The sequence below is a fragment of the Babylonia areolata genome, chromosome 29 (genome assembly GCF_041734735.1).
Source record: "Babylonia areolata isolate BAREFJ2019XMU chromosome 29, ASM4173473v1, whole genome shotgun sequence".
In the NCBI taxonomy this organism is placed as follows: Eukaryota; Metazoa; Mollusca; class Gastropoda; order Neogastropoda; family Buccinidae; genus Babylonia; species Babylonia areolata.
This window is the reverse complement of record NC_134904.1, coordinates 39,639,148-39,660,146: the sequence shown is the minus strand read 5'-3', so window position 1 is coordinate 39,660,146 and position 20,999 is coordinate 39,639,148. Positions and strand designations below refer to the sequence as shown.

The 20,999-nt window shown below is 40.4% G+C and overlaps 2 protein-coding genes across 3 annotated transcripts; one reads left to right on the top strand and one right to left on the bottom strand.

Annotated features, from left to right (window-relative positions):
- The first annotated feature begins 39 nt into the window (after nucleotides 1-39).
- On the top strand, nucleotides 40-8,414 carry LOC143274880 (2-oxoglutarate and iron-dependent oxygenase domain-containing protein 2-like). 2 transcript variants are annotated; one of them, XM_076578852.1, is made up of 6 exons: nucleotides 40-175; nucleotides 911-967; nucleotides 1,708-1,818; nucleotides 3,180-3,276; nucleotides 5,288-5,412; nucleotides 5,970-8,407. In XM_076578852.1, exons 1-6 carry the CDS (start codon nucleotides 47-49, stop codon nucleotides 6,501-6,503), a joined length of 1,053 nt encoding a protein of 350 aa, XP_076434967.1. In that variant the 5' UTR covers nucleotides 40-46; the 3' UTR covers nucleotides 6,504-8,407. The 2 variants fall into 2 exon arrangements, with proteins under 2 accessions (XP_076434967.1, XP_076434968.1); XM_076578853.1 differs by lacking the exons at nucleotides 40-175; nucleotides 911-967 and having other exon boundaries at nucleotides 1,716-1,818; nucleotides 3,220-3,276; nucleotides 5,970-8,414.
- A 4,914-nt stretch (nucleotides 8,415-13,328) lies between these two features.
- LOC143274926 (DNA polymerase delta subunit 4-like) lies at nucleotides 13,329-17,822 on the bottom strand. Its single transcript, XM_076578927.1, has 4 exons — nucleotides 17,309-17,822; nucleotides 16,432-16,539; nucleotides 14,706-14,817; nucleotides 13,329-13,544 (listed from the first exon to the last, which is right to left on the bottom strand). The coding sequence occupies exons 1-4, from the start codon at nucleotides 17,382-17,384 to the stop codon at nucleotides 13,520-13,522; spliced, it is 321 nt and encodes a 106-aa protein (XP_076435042.1). The 5' UTR covers nucleotides 17,385-17,822; the 3' UTR covers nucleotides 13,329-13,519.
- Nucleotides 17,823-20,999: the final 3,177 nt, after the last annotated feature.

Here is a 20,999-nt window from a genome sequence, read left to right as displayed (position 1 = left end):
GGTGACCTCCCATGATATGAGGGGCGGTAATATGTGTTGACAAACAATGGCAACTACAATCAACACACGGAGTTTTGTTTGTTCGTGCTTCTTCAACCAAAATATATTCGTTAAAAAGTATAAGCTTCATGTGTCATATACTGACAAACAACAGTTTATGGAGGATTATTCAAAAGTATGTTGTTAGAATGACTAAATGTATTAACAATGATGATGTACAGTTTCATTGCTTATGACTTAGTTACACGTCAGTGTGTGTGTGTGTGTGTGTGTGTGTGTGTGTGTGTGTGTGTGTGATTAGATTATACAACACAAGTTTAACTTAAAAAGTTGTCAAAACTGTATGAATTCCTGTATTACAGTACATTTGTTTAAAATTGGCAATTGACAATCTCACTATTGTGAATTTTGAGGAAGGTCTACATTATTCTATTTGGTCAATTTCAGTAGTGTTACTGCAGGTATGGAGTAAATTGTAGGGCATAAAAATAGTGCAATACTGAACTCACCAAGCCATGGACACAAGGAAAAAAATGAAGATTTAATAATAGCAAGTGACACAAGTACAGTAAAGCAACAAAGAAACACAAACTAAGTAAATAACTTTGAGATTTCTTGTTGACCACATCAGTTCACAGTAAGATGGAACTTCTGATTGAACTTGTACTGTGTATATGTTTGTCTGGGCAGCTGAAGACCTTTGGATCCAATTGCATTCTGCATTCATTGTATTTCTGGTGGTGTATTATTTGTGTTGCTGTTTTCATTGTAAATATACAAAAAGCATAGGAATGGATTATTTGTTTGTGCATTTAAAAGCAAAGTATTGAAGATTGTGTGATACATATTTATGTAAAATTGACTTCACACTGATTGTATATATTAATTTTTTTATAATGTGTGTTTTCAGATCTTACGAAATAAAGGATGTGTGACAGAGAAGCAGTTTGGTGAGGTCATCAAAGAGGTGACAGAACCCTTTCATTTAAAATATATGAAATTTTGCTACAGGCATTTCACATGCTTTTACATTACACGAAACAAACATTCATTTGATAATGCAGTATCACTCTCAGTGAAAAGACATATACACATGCATGCACATGCACACCCAAGATATACATCGCTTCATACATAGATCTATTTACACTGATAATGAAAATAGACATGTTCTCTCTCCTGTCTCAATCTCACATATGCATGCACACACACACACACACACATGCATGTTAGGGTTGGCAGGTACACAGAATTACTAGAAATTGAATCGATTTAAGAATTTCTACCAAAATGCACCTTTTAGAGTAGTTTCATTTTTCTCCCTGTAATTTATTATATTCTGAATTATATTTTAAATGTTCTTATGTCAAGTTTTATTATGATTTTATATTGTTCAGGTTGCTGCTGTCTCTCTCTCTCTCTCTTTCGCTTTCTTTGGAGTTAATTTCAAAACACAAATTCTCTCTCTCTCAATCTCTGTCTCTCTGTGTGTGCGCATTCGCATGTGCGTGCACGCGCGCGCGTGTGTGTGTGTGTACTCAACATTGTAATGGTTCAGAAGGCCTTCTACATTAAAACATTTCTGAGTTCTGAGTTTTGAGTTCTTCCATCTCTCTCTCTCTTCTGTGTTAATTTCAAAACACAAATTCAATTGTCATCTCTTCTGTGTTAATTTCAAAACACAGATCCAATTGTCTTTTATCACAGGTTGAGGCAGAGGTGTCCAGGAGAAGACAACTTGGCTCACAATCACTCTGGAGGAAAGAAGAAATCCAGAAAAATTATGTTCCCTTGCACAAAGCTGTCTATCAGTTGCAGGTATACATGTATACATAAAGATTAATTTGCACACATCTATATATCTGTATATTGTAGTGTTGTCCTTACGGTACAGCCTTTTTGTATTACTACTACTACACACACATTGTTGAAGACAGGTGCATAATAGTGAAATGCATTCATGCTCTTCATGTTTGTATTAGTGTGTGTGTGTGTGTGTGTGTGTGTGTGTGTGTGTGTGTGTAAAAGTGTGCAGGTCACGTCATGACCACTACAGGCTGAATGCTTATTTATTATTAAAAAAAAAGATGTTTATTCATAGATCTGTTCTGTGTAACAGAGAAAAACACAATTCAGAACCAGCAGTATTAAATTTAATTGCATATGTGGGAGTGACAGATTTTTGTTGTACTATAAAATTTGTGACTGTGGTCTAGGCACCACTCAACCTAACTGCATGCCTTGATACCAAAACATGGTAAAATAAAGCGGAATAAACTCTATATAAAACAGGCAAAATGCCATTTGGATATCCATATAATACAGAAATACTCCCACCCACTTTCATGCCCTGCTTTCACGGTAACCTCAGTTACTATGCCCCTCCACTTCTGTGCTTGGGGTGAGACCTTTCAGTGTCTTCGGTGTCGGCAGATCCTTGGGGGGGACTGTCATTGGAGAGATGTGGTGGCGGTCTCCACTCTAGAGGGCACGTTCACTCATTCTGGCTCTGTGACTAAGCCATTATTGATGTCAGCATGGGGCTTAGTAGGTAGTGTCCTAAGTATGTTGAATCAGAACAGGCACTACCGAACACCACCAAAGTGACTCAGCAGCAGTGCAGGGTCTCCTCTGGTGTTTGGCCTCCTGGCGACCTAACATTGATGGTTTTCTGTGGACTGCCACATATGGGGGACTCAGAATGAGGAGCGTGTGGGTAATGGCACTGAAAATGGTGTAGATAATGGGGCAACAAAAACACAAAGAAAAGAAAAAAAAAGAAGAAATACTGCTACCTACGCAGTTGCTTACTTGCTGTCTTGGACTTCAGCCAACGTCAGGCCAGCTGAGTATAATTTCAAGATCTAATCAGTGTATTCACCAGAAAGGACATATTTTTCTGTTAAAAGAAACTATCAGGTAGACTGGAGGCCTAGAAGACATCTTGTTATTGATGACATGTGGCTATGAATGTGTCCAAGATGGGGTCATTTACATTCATAGCCATCAGAATTCATGAATGTATAATTCATCTTTAATGAAGATTTATACTTTACCCTTGACAAACTAATCAACAACAACAAAAGCTAAAATAAGAGTAAATTGTATGCAATGGAAGAAAATATCTAGCTTTATCATTCTGTTCTTCTTTCGACTGAATTTATATATTTTTTTTGAAGGAAAGTGATCTGGAACCAAGGTTTGTCTCCCTTGTGTCAGCAGCCAAGAGTGAGACGGGCAGTGTCAGCAGTTTGCTGGAGCATATGGAGTGTTTAGGTAAGTATGGACAGATGACCTGTGTGTGTGTGTGTGTGTGTGTGTGTGCGTGCGTGTGTGAGTGTGAGTGTGTGTGCGTGCGTGTGTGTATGTGTGTGTGTGTTGGTATTAGTCATGTAAGTGTTGGGATGTTGGTGTGTATATGTATGTGTGTGTATGTGTGTGCATGCATGCATGAATGCATGTATCATTTTCTTCTTGATTCATTTTAAGTGCTGAAACACAGTTCTTGTCATCTTGGAATTGTCATCAGCTGCTGGTCAGATTGGTCAATTTTGAAGTGATACCAGTTTGACAGTCTTCATTGGTACAGTTTTAGTCAAGTTAATGCAGAGCTTTATTTCTGCAATTGCTAGGGATGATGATGACAGAATATTCATGACTTGGCAGGTGAGACTGACTAAGAATACTACAGGTTGTCAGAAAGAAAACAACAGTTCATGGTGCCAAAGTGGCGAACCGGTGAAGTGTCACGGACTGAGAACTGAGAACATGTATCATTGTGGGATGTTTAAGTTTATTTTATTTTATTTTATTTTATTTTATTATTTTCTCAAGGCCTGACAAAGCATGTTGGGTTACGCTGCTGGTCAGGCATCTGCTTGGCAGGTGTGGTGTAGCGTATATGGATTTGTCCGAACACAGTGATGCCTCCTTGAGCTACTGAAACTGAAACTGAAACTCAGTCCACGACTGGATCCAACCTGCAGCTGACTGTGCTGTGAGTTTGTGAGAGTCACGGATGTACCTTTGTAGTGTTGAACAAATTTTCCTGAACTGCACTGCAGGTGTCTGTATCTCTCAGGCCTGGTTTAGGATACTTGGGATGCATCAGGGAAGGTTTGCAAACCCACTTTTGTCTTATTTTCATGGTGGTTCACTAATTATTTTTAGCAAGAATCGCGTGTGCGTGCACGTCTTGCATTTTCTGTTTTTTCCAGGTTGCCAGAAGGCTAAAATTTTGTCGTGGAAATCGCTGTTTTCATGAAAGGATTTTGAACATTTTTTCGGTGACAATTTTGGCAAGTTTACAAGATATTTTTGGTTTTATCATTACACCCATTATTTGCTTCAGTCTTCTGTGTTTACTTTGAGTGTGTTTCTTGTTGCATCTCTGCCATTATGTAATAGCATTTATTTTTGTGGCACTTTGAACGAATGTGTGGTTGAGATTGCGTGTGCGTGTTGTTGCTTGTGATGCTAGGGGAAGCAATTGCGTGTTGGTGCTTGTGATGCTAGGGGAAGCAATTGCGTGTTGGTGCTTGTGATGCCAGGGGAAGCAATTGCGTGTTGGTGCTTGTGATGCTAGGGGAAGCAATTGCGTGTTGTTGCTTGTGATGCCAGGGGAAGCAATTGCGTGTTGTTGCTTGTGATGCTGGGGGAAGCAATTGCGTGTTGGTGCTTGTGATGCTAGGGGAAGCAATTGCGTGTTTCTTATGAATATGATTTTATTGTGATCATTGTTCCTCAGTGTCAGTGAGTACAGTTCTGGATAGCTTAGCTGATCCCGTCACAGCAACTGTAAACCAGAGCGTGAAAAATGGCTGGACCGGACGGGTCCTAGTGTTTCGATGTTTGGCCTGTTGTCACACTGATGAGAGGTTCGCGCATTGTTACGCATTGTCAGGCACTCTCACCCTTTGTCTTCTGAAGAGATCAGAATAGAGAACCTCTGTAAAACGACCTTGTGTGAGGTGTTCATTCCCTTTTCCTCCCACTCTTGTTCTTCCTTTACCCTCTTGTGGAAAACGCTGTATCGAAGATATAACCCACCCCCAACAACTACAACAATTACATATTCGAGTTGATCCATTTATAAACTCACCAGAAAAGTTGTCTACAAACTCAGAAAAGCTACTTATGGTGGTGGGGTGCATATGACATGATGTGACCTACTTTTCGCTCTGCAAGTGACAAAACGTCCACCAATGAGCTGGGTGGGAATAATGCCACTGAAATGGTGCATGATGGGACAGAAAAAAAGGTCACCCCCCCACCTGGTGTGTTGCAGGGGAAGAGGTGTACACGTTCCCGGTGTTCACTGAGCAGTACTGTCAGCTGTTGCTGGAGGAGCTGAGCCACATAGAGCAGAGTGACTGCCCTAAGGGTCGTCCCAATACCATGAATCAGTATGGGGTCAGTGTGTGTGTGTGTGTGTGTGTTTGTGTGTGTGTGTTTCTGTGTGTTTGTGTGTGTGTGTGTGTGTGTGTGTGTGCATTTGTCATTCTATACAGAATACAGGCTTTTTAGTTGTCTTCAGCCTTAACAGATATCTACCGTAGCAATCATGTTTCACTGGTTTGTGTATTCTCAAGGTGATTTTGACATGTACGCATTCTTTTCAGCACACATACACACACACACACTCACACAGTAGGTGTAGAGAACAGGTGAAGGAATGGATGTTGGGAGGGAGGGAGGTATACTTTTCATTCTGTGTGTTCATGAGCACAAGACATATCTGTTTATCACAGATGGCTGCCTGAAAAAGAGGGCGGTAGCCAGGGACACAGAAGGGAGGTAATCTACTTTTGGGAGGTTATTGGCTGTAGCTGCTGTCGTTTTCTCCACATAGGTGTGTAGTAGTTTGCACAGGACAGGAATCAGACCCCTGCTAGAGTCTGCAACAGTGGGTCATGCTATAGCATGTTAGATAAACGTAATTTTAGGATGAAAATTTCCTTGTACCACAGGTGCTGCTGAACGAGTACAACTTTGACGAAGGTGTTCTGAATCCCTTGAGGCTGCAGTACCTTCGGCCCATCACTTCCCTCCTCTTCCCCGCATGGGGAGGTCACTGCCTGGACTCCCACAAAGGCTTCACTGTCCACTACCAGCCCGACCTTGACAGAGAGCTGACCTGCCATTTCGACAACGCTGAGGTGACCCTGAACGTCGCTCTGGGCTATGACAACTTCCTTGGCGGAGATCTCTACTTCCTGAGCTGGAACAGCGAGGAGGTCCAAGACCAAGGCAACATGGCGTCCATCAAATGTGGACATCGTCCTGGGTGGGGCGTGTTGCATCGTGGGCGGCATCGACATGGGGCGGAGGCAGTGAGCAGCGGAAAGCGATGCAACCTGATCGTGTGGATGAGGTCGTCCAGCGTGCGGAATTCGCTGTGCCCCATGTGTGGGGACACGCCGCAGTTGATGCATGTGCCGGGACTGCACGATGGCTTTACAGAGCCAGAGAGGCCTGTGGTTGATGTTTGCCACACTTTGTGAACAGCTCCTATTAATAAAACATCCACAGCCTGAATGTTCTTTTGATCTGTCAGTAAACAGTTTGAAATGCCTTTTACATGAGCAAAGTGGGATAAGTGTCAGACTTTGTTTGAAAAAAAAAAAGATGTAAAGTGACATATTAATATAACTGCGTGAAAAGTGGCTTACAGGTTTAAAGTCGAACGTATTTTCTTCCTCTCTTTAAAATTATTTTCACAACGGTGTTTTTAGACAGATACATTCACAGATAAGCCATTTGTAAGAAATAAACCGGAATTCAAAACAGAATAATTGTTGCATTGAAAACTCACTGCTTTCAATGCTTGGAAAATAGTGTTCTTTCTTTGAGCCAGTTCTAATGCGAAGCCTGTGTGCTCTACGACAGACCACAATTACATGTATTTGCATGCACACACAGAAAAAAGTCACAAAAACATGTGGTTTAAGTACAACAGAAAATGCCAAGGAGAATGAGGAACCAGTGACAGCAGAGAATTCCGGATTGTGGAGGCCTGGTATAAAAGACTTGCAGCCAAACAGTTTCAGGTTTTACAATGTAAAGCTTATATGAAAGGTTGTGAAGATATACTTTAAAATATTTTACTTGTACGTGTGTACATATTTTTTTAAATTAATTTTTTTTATTCCCATGAAAACTGATCAACTTGTTCTCTTTTTTTGAAGAAATGCTTGTTACAACTTACACAAGTTACAATGGTGAGATTGTTAACAAATGTGATATTGTTTGAACTGGAATTAACCAGACATTGGACAGGGGGACAAGTGACTGACTGCATTAATTATTTTTTTATATATATTTTTAATTTTTTTAATCACAACAAATTTCTCTGTGTGAAATTCGGGCTGCTCTCCCCAGGGACAGCGTGTCGCTACACTACAGCGCCATCCATTATGTATTTTTTTCTGCGTGCAGTTTGATTTGTTTTTCCTATCGAAGTGGATTTTTCTACAGAATTTTGCCAGGAACAACCCTTTCGTTGTCGTGGGTTCTTTTACGTGCGCAAAGTGCATGCTGCACATGGGACCTTATCGTATCATCCGAATGACTAGCGTCCAGACCACCACTGAAGGTCTAGTGGAGGGGGAGAAAATATCGGCGGCTGAGCCGTGATTCGAACCAGCACGCTCAGATTCTCTCGCTTCCTAGGCGGAGGTGTTACCTCTAGGCCATGACTCCACTTATTTACTCAAGAAAGTGCCGACTTTTTTTTTTTTCCATTCCTTTTGCCATCTTTATTCCCATTCCTTGTGTTTTGAAACATTGTTACACAGAACTGCTGCTCAGCCAGTCATCTGTCCTCCAGGCAGAACCGATAGGAGGAGTTTGTATTATACTCCATGTTTGGTGTTACATATACTTACCATGTCAAACTGATGCAAACTAGGCCTATCGGTTTGCTCCGCTTGGCCAAATTCCGCGCGGCTAACAGTGAAAAGACAAGCCGTCTTGCCCGGTCCGCTCTTAGCCAATCAAACGCCTCTAAAAGCTATAAGCACTGAGTCATTCCTTTGGCCAAGGCTCTTCACGCCATCTTGTCAGGTTTACGCTCTGTCTCGTCTTACGCGATACTGCTTTTTTGCTGTTCAAGCTTTTAGTTTTAGTCTTTTTTTAAAATTTTTTTTAACTGCTTTTATTTCACCTGTTTTTGATATTATATGTAACATTCAATTAAACATATAGCATTTTGTTTTTAGTCCTGCATAATTTTTCAGTGTTTATAAAAGTTACAACTTCAAACTTTTAGTGTTTTTTTTTTTAAAATTGCTTTTATTTCACCTGATTTGGATATATAATGTTCAATAAAAGACATTTACATAATATTGTTTTTATTCTTGCATTTTTTCAGTTTTATAAAGTTACAACTTAAACTCAAGTAGATACCTCAATATTCAAAGTCATCTACAGATTCGTTGACTTTATCTCCAAATAAGACAATATTTGGGATTTTTTTGTTCACTAAACTATACCTTTTTTTTTTTTTGCTTAATGTTCAGTTTCCTTTTATTATAATATTCAGTTCAGGTTAGTAAGAGTTTTTTGTAAGTCAGGATACAAGTCGGTAAGCACAACAGTATCACTGGCGTACAAAAGCAAAAGTACACAAACATATTGCACAAATTTAAATTAGCAAGAAGTATTTGAATCAATATTTAATACAGTGCAGCGACGATCTTGACAATACTGATCCATATAATTCAGCAACAAAGAAAATAGAACTGGGAGACAGATTTTCGCCTTATCAGACACTTCTAAAGCCGTTGAAGGAACCAGACTTCATACTGTTAATGAAAACATAAGATTTACTTGGTTGATATACGGTTACAGTGACCTGAAGTATCTTTCAACATTTTGATAATCCCCTGCCTAATGAGCTTTTGCCACAGTCCTTGTTTAAACACAGAATCAAAAGCTTTCTGGAAGTCATTAATCACAATTCTTGTTGTTTTTTTTTTTTTTTTGAGGAATAAAAGAATATCTATTGAACTTTTCAAAACGAACAAATGGTCCAGTGATGAATGAGAGTATTGAACTCCTCTCTGATTTTCTGAAAGTATTTCGCTACTTTTGAGAAAAGTTGTTGATTATTCAAGGTTGTTATGAAGAGCTTTCCAATGCAACTAAGAAAAGCAATGCTCAGACAATTGTCACTGTCAGTTATGCTACCTTTGTATATATATATATTGGCAATACAAGTCCTACAACCCATTCTTCAGGTATCACATGTGCACTGGGAACTTCAATTATTAAAGACTTGACAGTACATAGTTATGAAGAAGGGTACACTGTTTTTAAAATGTTTTGACTATGTCTTCAGCTTTTCCACACAAGCACACAAACATACAAAGTCTTCATAATCATTTTTTTTCCTAATATTTTATTTGCATGAATAAAAAATGAATTTTGGTTAAAAGCAAAATAAAGTAAAAGGTCATGCACACATGCACAAACAGATATCCTAAAAGATAATGTAGTTTAATAACACTACATTACAATTAGGTACTCGATAACAATCACACACACCAGTTAAGATAATGTAGTTGAATAACAATGCATTACAATTAGGTACTCGATAACAATTACACATACCAGTGACTGGTATAAACATCACTAGAAAACAATAGTCTTCTTAAAAATATGTATTCAACTTTGAAACAAAGTCTAAAAAAAAGTTTGCTGAGAAAGGGCAGTTCATTTGCATTTAACTTTATATGAGGTTGACTCTGATGGACATGATGTTGAGCAGGAAAGGGGGAAGAGGTGGTGGGTGGCAAGAAGATGACCACATTAACTCCCTTTATTGTCACTATTTCTGATGAACAATAGTATAATTACAGTGATTCTTTATTCAGTGATTCTTTTAAATTCTCAAAACTGGAGTGAGAATTAGGTTGAGGAAAATACGTACACCACCAACTTTTTGTTTGTAACATTCTTTCATCCACATAGGCAAACAATATAATCATCAAGATCAACAAAAACGCAATAAGTAACACTTATCATGATCAGCACCCTTAGTGGGTCCACATTAAGGTTTCCAACAATGTACACACTTCAAACAAAACAGTAAAAAAAATACCTGGTTTTCCATGAAATTGATATAAAAAAAAAAGAAAAGAAAAAGAAAAAAAAGCCAAAGGAAAGCCATGAGGAAAAACAATACTGACAGAAACATTTTCATCGACTAAAACTTTATGCTTTCATAAAAAACAACAACAGAATTTTGTTTAGAAAAAAACAACAAAAGGACCTTCTGAGGCAAAAGCCAAAAACATTGTATCACATGCATTAAAAAAAACCTAACATGGATTTAAAAAAAGAACAGATTATGACGCATTAAAAAAAACAACACCTCTAATGTGGATAAAAAAAAGAGAGACAGGTTATGATGGAGCTGCCAAAGATTTGGTATCACAATCAGAATAAAATTAACACGAAAGAAACATTATATGCACTCCACACGTCCTATCAAGCAAAACAGAATATGATTTCAGTTCATTCCAGTCATTAAAAGGCTGAATTATATTTTCACTGAGCAAAAAATGTCATCATTTTCCCTTCTTATCATAAGACCTCTCTCCCATTTCCCCGAAGTACAAGTCCTGGACATACCTTGTTCAAAATATGTTACGCATCTCCCGCCTTACTTGACCCACTCCATCCTCCACACACACACACACACACTCTCTCTCTCTCTCTCATTTTCTCCCAATACTTTAAACATGGATGAACAAAATTTTAGAAAATCATTTTTCAACCCCTCTAAAGTTCTTCTTCTTCTTCTGCGTTCCCCGTGATCATGGTCTCAGACTTGCAGTCCTATGCTGGAGATGAAGGTGGTGGTCTTGATGAGATCTTCTTTGGTGCCCCAGAGCTTTTCTGCCAGTGTGGCTCCATAGGGCCACTGCTGCGTCCGTGCATCTTGATACAGGGGGCAGGACTGCAGGATTTGCTCCGGGGTTTGTGGGCCTGTCTTACACGGGCAGTCAGGAGTGTGTGACAGCTTTATTCGGTACATGTGGTCTCGCAGGCGGCAGTGCCCCATGCATAATCGGAATATGATTGTTTGCTGGAATCGCTGCAGGTGAGGCATCTGGTCATCAGGTGGATGGCTATGTTGTTGCTGGAATATGTTTTTGAAAAAAACCCTCTCCAGTGTTTCTATCCAAAACCCACACATTCTTTCCAGAAATGAGTCAAAGCTGTACAAAGTTAAACTCATTAACTGCCAGTGTACTGAAGAATTCAACAGCTGTCAGGACTGAAGTGACACTCGTAACCCAGACACTGTACTTGCCTTGTTTCTGATAATTTGCAGGCTTCCGTTGATGGAAGACTGAAAGGGAAATCGTTAGGCCACCACTCAAAACCATGGCAAAAAAAGGAGACCTTTATGTCATGACATTCCCCCATAAATCCCAGTCTGTGGTAGTTACAGACTACAGCATAGCATTTGTGATCCAGTGTCTAAGAAGAGATCAACCCTTTGTGGAGCAGTAGGTTGATGGAAATGCACTCAACTCCTTTGTGTTATATCACTTTTTTTTTTTATCAGTCCCAGCCTGCGCTTGTTGCAGACAACAGCACAGCATTTATGATCCAGCGTCTGAGAAGAGATCACGTATCTGTGGAGGAGTGGGTTGATGGAAATGCACTCGGCTATGAAGTGAATGGGTTCAAGTGATGGCCTAGAGGCAACGCGTCCGCCTAGGAAGCGAGAGAATCTGAGCGCGCTGGTTCGAATCACGGTTCACCCGCCGATATTTTCTCCCCCTCCACTAGACCTTGAGTGGTGGTCTGGACACTAGTCATTCGGATGAGACAATAAACCGAGGTACCGTGTGCAGCATGCACTTAGTGCACGTAAAAGAACCCACGGCAACAAATGGGTTGTTCCTGGCAAAATTCTGTAGAAAAATTCACATCGATAGGAAAAACAAACAAACAAAAAAAAACTGCATGCAGGAAAAAATACAAAAAAAAAAAAGGGTGGCGCTGTAGTATAGCGACGCGCTCTCCCTGGGAAGAGCAGCCCGAATTTCACACAGAGAAATCTGTTGTGATAAAAAGAAATACAAATACAAATAACCATATTCTGTAAACTCACTCTCAAGACCTGACCAAGCCATAAGCGCGTTGGGTCGTGTTGCTGGTCAGGCATCTACTCAGCAGACATGGTGTAGCATATATGGATTTGTCCAAACGCTATGACACTTTTGAGAAAACTCACTCCTCCACTAACACTTGAGTGGTGGTCTGGTGCTAGTCTTTCAGATGAGATGATAAGCAAAGGTCCTGTATGCAGCACTTGGTGCACAAAAAAGATCTCATGGCAACAAGAGAATCTGATAGTAAAACAGATACACTTACAGTTTCAGTTTCAGTTTCAGTAGCTCAAGGAGGTGTCACTGCGTTCGGACAAAACCATAAACGCTACACCACATCTGCCAAGCAGATGCCTGACCAGCAGCGTAACCCAACGCGCTTAGTCAGGCCTTGAGAAAAAAAAAAGGGGGAATAAATAATAGATAAGCTTACACAAAGAAATGTGACACTGCTCTGTTGTGGTGTGCTTGCTCCTGGGACCGCAGCCTGAATTTCACTCAGAACGCTCCTGGGACCGCAGCCTGAATTTCACTCAGAACGCTCCTGGGACCACAGCCTGAATTTCACTAGAACGCTCCTGGGACCGCAGCGTGAATTTCACTCAGAACGCTCCTGGGACCACAGCCTGAATTTCACTCAGAACGCTCCTGGGACCACAGCCTGAATTTCACTCAGAACGCTCCTGGGACCACAGCCTGCCTGAATTTCACTCGGAACGCTCCTGGGACCACAGCCTGAATTTCACTCAGAACGCTCCTGGGACCACAGCCTGCCTGAATTTCACTCAGAACGCTCCTGGGACCACAGCCTGAATTTCACTCAGAACGCTCCTGGGACCACAGCCTGAATTTCACTCAGAACGCTCCTGGGACCACAGCCTGAATTTCACTCAGAAATCTGTTGTGGCAAACAGCACCAGTCATACAAAACAATACCAGTGTTAAAAAAAGAAAAAAAAAAAAAAAGAGTGATGAAAACCTCTGAAAGGGTTGAATTGGTGTCAGTCTCATGAAAGCATGTATACTTACAAACATTTTAAAGTTAGGTTCCCTGAAATAACTCTCTCTCTCTCTCTCTCTCTCACACACACATACATTTTCCTACCTCCTCACACACACACATACATTTTCCTACCACACACACACACACACTACAAATTGTATGAATTTTCACACTTTCTTCACCAGTTCATCTGTGTGTGTGTGTGTGTGTGTGTGTGTGTGTGTGCATGTTTAAAAAAAAAAAAATCTTATTTTTACACCACACCTATCTGTCACGGACCAAACAGAGCAAACTGCAGATGAGCATTGCATCGTGAGATCCCGGTCATCTTGGACGTACCCTGTCTGTCTGTGGATCAACTGGCTGCCTGTCTTGTGCATGAGCTTCCTCAGATGTTGTAATCTTTCCATAAACTGAAAGCAGTAAAACACAAACAAACCGTAGTAATGACAATAACTACAACAACCATGAGCAATGAATACAAACAAACTGTAGTAATGACAATAACTACGACAACCATGAGCAATGAATACAGACAAACCGTAGTAATGACAGTAACTACGACAACCATGAACAATGAATACAGACAAACCGTAGTAATGACAGTAACTACGACAACCATGAACAATGAATACAGACAAACCGTAGTAATGACAGTAACTACGACAACCATGAGCAATGAACACAGACAAACCGTAGTAATGACAGTAACTACGACAACCATGAACAATGAATACAGACAAACCGTAGTAATGACAGTAACTACGACAACCATGAGCAATGAATACAAACAAACCGTAGTAATGACAATAACTACGACAACCATGAGCAATGAATGCAACAGAAGCAACACATACATTCATACACACACACACACACACACACACACACACACACACACACACAATACTGTCACACACACACACACACACATGCGCGCGCACAATGACACAGTGTCACCAAAATTATTTTCATAAGAGGCAAATCATTTCTCTAATCTGCAGATGAAAAATAAATTGTTATAAAACCAAGTATGCCAGTAACGTTTCTTGCATCTGTGGTGCTCACATAACAGCTGATCATATATCAACTTGAGTCTCACATCCCTGAACTGAAATCATCTTCAGTGAAGACAATCTTCAACAGTCCATTGCTAATGTATGACTTTTTCAACTCCTTGTTAAATAGTCCAGTTGGTTCACTGTTGTAGTTGTTAGTTTTTCATTAGAAAGATGTTATACTGATTTGCTTTTAAAACACAACAAAATTTTTATTGATCATTTTCTTATGTAACACACACACACACTCACGCACACACACGTGCAAACATGCACGCACACACACTTTCACTTACTCGCATGCATACACAGTAATTTCTTCCCCCCCCCACCTCCCCTGCACCCCGCCTTGATTTTTTTCTTACCCTTGTCTAATATCACTTACAGTGAAAAGACATTAAACTAAAGAACGAACGAACAGTGTCTCTCTCTCTCTCTCTCTCTCACACACACACACACACACACAAAGACACAAGTAAACACTCTACACAGACACAGACTCTCTCTCTTGCCCACCTCTGAGTGTATGTAACATCTGAGGGGTGTTTTAGCAGGAGTTCTCTGACCCTGGCAGGAGGATTCAGCCCATGTTTCTGGGCCCTCTCCCATCTCTCCAGCCGCGTTATTCCTGTACAAAGACACATACACCCCGACATCAAGCTAGGCCTGTCGTTGCTCTTCCTTTTGGTTTAAACATTTTTTTAATATCAAGAAACAAGGTGCAATACAGCGTTCAATTAAGAAGACTTGAGCAACAACAAGCATGAGCTTATATCGTGCTCGTTCATATGTAACAAGCAATACACAAACGCAATGGCGAAAATACACACATTATCTGACAATGAAAAGAAGGTTGAAGTGCAAGACAAAACTAAACAAGAAAAACAACAACAACAAAAACACACAAAAAAACCAAAACTACTATTACCGCAACTACCTCTGACAACAACAATGATAATATTAATGATATTACTAATACTAACATAGTAATAGTTACAGTTGCTCTTCCTTTTCATTTCTCTCTCTTTCTGTCACTTTCCCTGTGTCAGTCATTCCATCACCTCCTCCCCCCCCACCCCCAACACCCTTCAAACATGCTCCCCCCCTCGTGCACATGTACATGTACACATACCCTGAAAGTTTTTTTTGTGTGTGTGCCTAATATCACTGAAGAGTGACAAAACATGAAACTATTGAAAGAACGAATCAAGCAAGGAGAAACAGAGTCTGCTGCAACCTGCTATACTTTCTTCACATTCAGCCTTTGTCATCCAGGGCAATTGAAATGGACTTGAAACTATGAAGGAAAACTTTTTATGTCAGGTGATCAGGAATAAGAAGTCTGGTGTGTCCTTTTTATGAGAATGATACAGTTAACAGTAACACTTAACAACGTACTGTTATCATTAGGGCTGTTGGACATTTTCTTTATTTCCTTTTGAATTTGTGGGCTGTGACTCACATGATTTTGGGCATGCCATTAACCCTGCCATTAACTCTCTCCATACAAACGGCGAAAGAGACGACGTTAACAGCGTTTCACCCCATCATCAAAATACTGCAATTGGAAGGCTCTTATACTGAAGATGTAAATGTTGACAAAGAAAACCACAATTCTGACGATGGAAGCTAAAGGTTGGGTCATTCAGACACCCACTGGACATCCGAGGGGTCTGTTTAGAGGAGAAGAGAGGACTGGCTGTACTGAGTGAGTTAAGGCAACTATACTTCAGTTTTCAGGGGGGGCATGGTGGGGTTTGGGGGTGTATGGGGAGTACGCTCATATTTCTGATACCCAGCAAATGCTGACATGGATCTTTAATGCGCGTGTTTAATCTTCTGCATGTGTACATACACTGAGCATTTGAGGCACGAACAGGTTGCACATAAGTAGATACGTGAGATATGAAAAATCTTCACCCTTAAACCACCAGGCACTGATACTCAGATGAAACCCTGGACCCTCGCATTGGAAGTTCAATGCTTTAACTTAAGCATTGCTTTAAAACAATTTATGATTTAAATTTTGTTTTAAAGCCCATGTAAAAAGCATGATCATAAGACAAACTAATCAAACAATCTGCTATATTATTATTACCACTCAGATAGATGAAAACACTACTCATAAAAAGAATTTAACGGCAAACAAAACACAACAAACAAAGGCACACATATCTAAAGTCATAACAGCAAGAAGAACATGCATCACCCAGATGTCACAACAAGTGTTTTTCATCATTACCAATGCAAGGCCCATAATCCAGACAGAGGTCAAACTGTTTGAGCGTTTCCAAATCAGGATTTGCGTCAGGAAGAAGATGCTGAGCACTTGTGGACGGCACTGCATCATCTGGAAATAAGCAGGAAACTGAGCTTTAAGTATCACCAAATCAACTGTAAAGTCAGAAGGAACGGTATCAAATAATAATGATGATAATAATATAATAATAAAAATGAACACTTATTCAGTTCTTTTTCCCAAACCGAGCTCCAAGGGCTATTTTCCTTGTGCAAAACTAATAAAACTGTAAATTATGAAATAATCATGATGAAATAAGTCCACACATTCTTAGCAAACATTGATCACCACTTGTCCAACACAACTGTAGTGTTGTGTGCGCGTGCACACACACGCACACATATACACACGTACAAGCACACACAAAACACACACACAAATCACTCTCACACTGTCACATGAACATTCTCAGATGGTAAGCACCACTGTAGTGAAATAAAGGGTATAAATTTCAGAAACGACAAAAACACACACACACACACACAAAACACACACACACAAAGAAAAAAAAAAGAAGAGTTTTAAAGAAAAAAAAAAGAGTTTTCTGAAGAATACGAAACAGCTAGATCAAAGATCCAATATGAAATCTTAATTAATATCTATATAATTTTTATTCCAAGGTCAGTTTATTTGTAATTACCTTGTATAAAGTATTTTAGCACTATCTATGAAAAAATAAAGCCTTTATAAAACAAACAAACAGACCAAAAACCCACAAATAAACCATGCTGTATACATTTCGTAAACTGAGAATAATATTTTTTCTTAATTTTGACTATCGGTAAACAGCACATTGTTCCTCTCTGATGTCAATACATACCTTTCTTGATTGCAGTTGGCTTTTGTGTCTTTTTCACCTGTTTGTAACTGTCGGTGACCTTTCTTGCTGAAGACATCTTTGCTGCAAGTGCTCAGTTCGTCGTGTGGAAGCACAGTGGTTTTTATATATTGTTTATATTTTACCGTGTGACCAGCGCCGTAGCGTGCGACTTATCTAGTCTGTGACTAAGAACCACTACAGCTGCTTTCAAAGTACAAAATATCTACATCATTGTGGAAACTATGATAGTCTGATCTGCGCTCAGAAATTTGCGTTTGACAAACTGCGAAAATGAGTCGAAAATGAAACTGAAAGTAGCGTTCTGTTTCCTACTTTTGAGGAATAAATGGATTAGGAATGATGCTTCCCTTGTCAAAGCCACCTATTTATAAATTATGACAAAGTCGTACTGTTCATTTCATGGTAAAAACAAAACAAAACAATGCATGGATAATATCACATGTAAACATATTGCACAGGACTGTGTTTGTGCTTGTGCAACACACAAGCACAAACTTGCACACCGGAACTGGGGGAAAAAAAATCCGCAACACGGATGAACAGTTTAGAAAATGTGCAGTCTGCGAATTTTCTTCTATATTGAAATTGAATTTTTTTTTTTTAAAGATCCATTATCGCTTCATATCACGTTCATTATCGCCAAAATTGAGACAGAAGAAAAAAAAGAAGAGGAAGAAGAAGTAGAAGAAGAAGAGGAAGAAGAAAAAAGGAAGGCAAGGTTGTAACAATGGAAGTAGTGTGCTGTGTGAACCTTCATCGTGTCAAGTAAACGAAGGGAGGCCACTACTGACGCTACGCTGTTATAGGCATCAGTGATTGCTTCCCTGCAATTGTACCTCGGCGCCTCTCTCTCTCTCTCTCTCTCTCTCTCTCTCTCTCTCTCTCTCTCTCTCTCTCTCTCTGTGGCTCTCTCAGACTCTCTCTCTCTCTCTCTCTCTCTCTCTCCCTGTGTGTGTGTGTGTGTGTGTGTGTGTGTGTGTGTGTGTGTGTGAGAGAGAGAGAGAGAGAGAGAGAGAGAGAGAGTGGGGCGGGAAAGATGTGACAGTATGACAATGCCTGTTGTCAATGTTCATAGATAGTTGAGGATAAATTTGATTGACTACACGTTTGAGCTTTGTTTCTGCTTGTAATGATCTTGCTAGCTGGGCCAAAAATGTCTCATTGTGTATTATAAAAAGATTACCTTCGTTAGATAACACTTCTCTGCGATTGTTTTTGAAAATTTTCGATGCTCAGGTACAACCTGTCATGCAATATGATTTTGAATTATGGGGACTGCATAAAGCAGCGGTGGAATGTGAGTCCGAGTCTGTGCACTTGTTTGCATTGAAGAGATTTCTAGGCGTAAAGTTTACATACACCTAATGATCTTATATAAGGTGAAACAAATAGATATCCGACATGACAGCTATGCAGTGTATACGCTGCTGGCTTAAGTTGTCACGAATGGAAGATGTTTTATTGAATCAGTGTTAACATTCTCTTTTATATGTTGGTATGGAAGCTTAAATGTGAAATGTAAGAATGTATTGAACAGGGTAGAGAATGTCTGCAGTAAGATCACAGGAGTGAGACAAAATAGACTGTAGCGGCGGTTCTCTTCGAACAGCGAGCCACACAAAAAGCAAAAGTGATCTCAAACGACAGCAGCCTACTGATGAATAAAAAAAGTCATCTGAATCTGAATCTGAACATCTCTCTCTCTCTCTCTCTGTATGTGTGTGTGTGTGTGTGTGTGTGTGTGTGTGTGTGTGTGTGTGTGTGTGTGTGTGTGTGTGTGTGTGTGTGTGTACATATGATAAAGATATTATGAACACAAGTATAGGAAATTCTTTGAACAACAACAACAACACACAATACACAACAACAACAACAACAACAACAAAACCACACACACACACACACACACACACACACACACACACAACAACAACAACAACAACAACAACACACACACACACACACAACAACAACAACAACAACAACAACAACACACACACACACACACACACACACACACACACACACACACACACACACACACACACACATGTGATGACCATGACGATGATGATCCATCCACACTTTAAAGAACACACTATTTTCTGAGGCTGAGTTCAAAGCATTTCTAAAGGACGGAATAGTCACATTGACACCACCCCGCAATTGTTACACTTAAACAGAGAGATACACAAACACACACGGCACACAGATACACATACACAAACACTGGCACACAAACGCTGGGACACAGACAGACAGACAGACAGACAGAAAGACATACAGACGGACAGACAAACAGACAGACAGACAGACACACACACAGAGAGGCATACACACACATAAACACACAGACAGACACACTCAGACAAAGACAGACTGACAGACGGACAGACAGACACGCACACACAGACACAGACCGGCGTACACAGACACAGACGCACAGACACAGACACAGATACAGACACAAACACATACAGACACACAGACACAGACACAGACACACAGACACAGACACACACACACACACACACACACACACACACAGATACAGACACAGACACAGACACACACACAGACACACACACAGAGATACAGACGCAGACACAGACACACACACACACACACACAGATACAGACACAGACACACACACACACACACACACACACACACACACACACCAATAAAAAAAACGAAAAATGAGTAGCTGCGAGTGCAGAAGCAGTAAGTGCTGTGTGAACAGACACTATTTCGTTTTCTCTGTCTCTGTCTCTGTCTCTCTCTCACACACACAGAGTACTGTGGGTAACTCAAGGGAAGCTACTTTTGACGTTTAAAACGTCGTTGGTTCATCGGCGATTGTTTCCCTGTAACCGTTCATTGCCTGTGCCGGCTCTCTCACTCAAGAGTTGAGGCAGCAATGGGATACAGTGTCCACACAGTGGAAGGTATCCACTTCGAAGAAGCGTCTTTGAGTGTGTTGCTCAGATTTCTTGACCAAACACTGCTGGTATCTGTATCTTTTGGGTCTAGCTGATATAATTATAACATCATAGAAAGTGTGATAACGATAACGATAACTAGAAAGTGTGAAGAAGTCCCAGTAGGATTACAATAACATAATCGTCATCATCATTCTGCCGTCGGAGGAACGTGGTGGCGATCTCCAGTCCACGGGGAGGGGAGTTCACTCAGTCTGGGCGTGGAGTCCTTGTTGTGGCCAATAGGTTAAGTCCTTGTTGTGGTCAACAGATGCGTCCTCACTGTGGTCAGTATGTGTCTTTATTGCAATCATTAGCTGAGTCCTTGTTGTGGTCAATAGGCGAGTCCTTGTTGTGGTCAATAGGTGAGTCACTGCTGTGGTCAATAGGCGAGTCCTTGTTGTGGTCAATAGGTGAGTCACTGCTGTGGTCAATAGGCGAGTCATTGTTGTGGTCAATAGGTGAGTCCGTGTTGTGGTCAATAGGTGAGTCCTTATTGTTGTCAATAGATGAGTCGTTATTGTGGTCAATAGGTGAGTCGTTATTGTGGTCAATAGCTGAGTCCTCATTGTGGTGGTCAGTAGGTGAGTCCTTGTTGTGGTCAGTACATGAGCCATTGTTGTGGTCAATAGGTTAAGTCCTTGTTGTGGTCAATAGGTGAGTCCTTGTTGTGGTCAGTAGATGAGCC

What these genes read in the sequence shown, in the direction of transcription:
- LOC143274880 (XM_076578852.1), top strand. Translation starts at nt 47, where the DNA reads ATGGCAACTACAATCAACACACGGAGTTTTGTTTGTTCGTGCTTCTTC. An exon ending in GGAGCATATGGAGTGTTTAG is followed by an intron (nt 3,277 to 5,287) that starts GTAAGTATGGAC and finishes GGTGTGTTGCAG; the next exon opens with GGGAAGAGGTGTACACGTTC. An exon ending in ATACCATGAATCAGTATGGG is followed by an intron (nt 5,413 to 5,969) that starts GTCAGTGTGTGT and finishes CTTGTACCACAG; the next exon opens with GTGCTGCTGAACGAGTACAA.
- LOC143274926 (XM_076578927.1), bottom strand. Translation starts at nt 17,384, where the DNA reads ATGTCTTCAGCAAGAAAGGTCACCGACAGTTACAAACAGGTGAAAAAG. An exon ending in GCCAACTGCAATCAAGAAAG is followed by an intron (nt 16,540 to 17,308) that starts GTATGTATTGAC and finishes GCTTATTTCCAG; the next exon opens with ATGATGCAGTGCCGTCCACA. An exon ending in GGATTATGGGCCTTGCATTG is followed by an intron (nt 14,818 to 16,431) that starts GTAATGATGAAA and finishes GTCTTTGTACAG; the next exon opens with GAATAACGCGGCTGGAGAGA.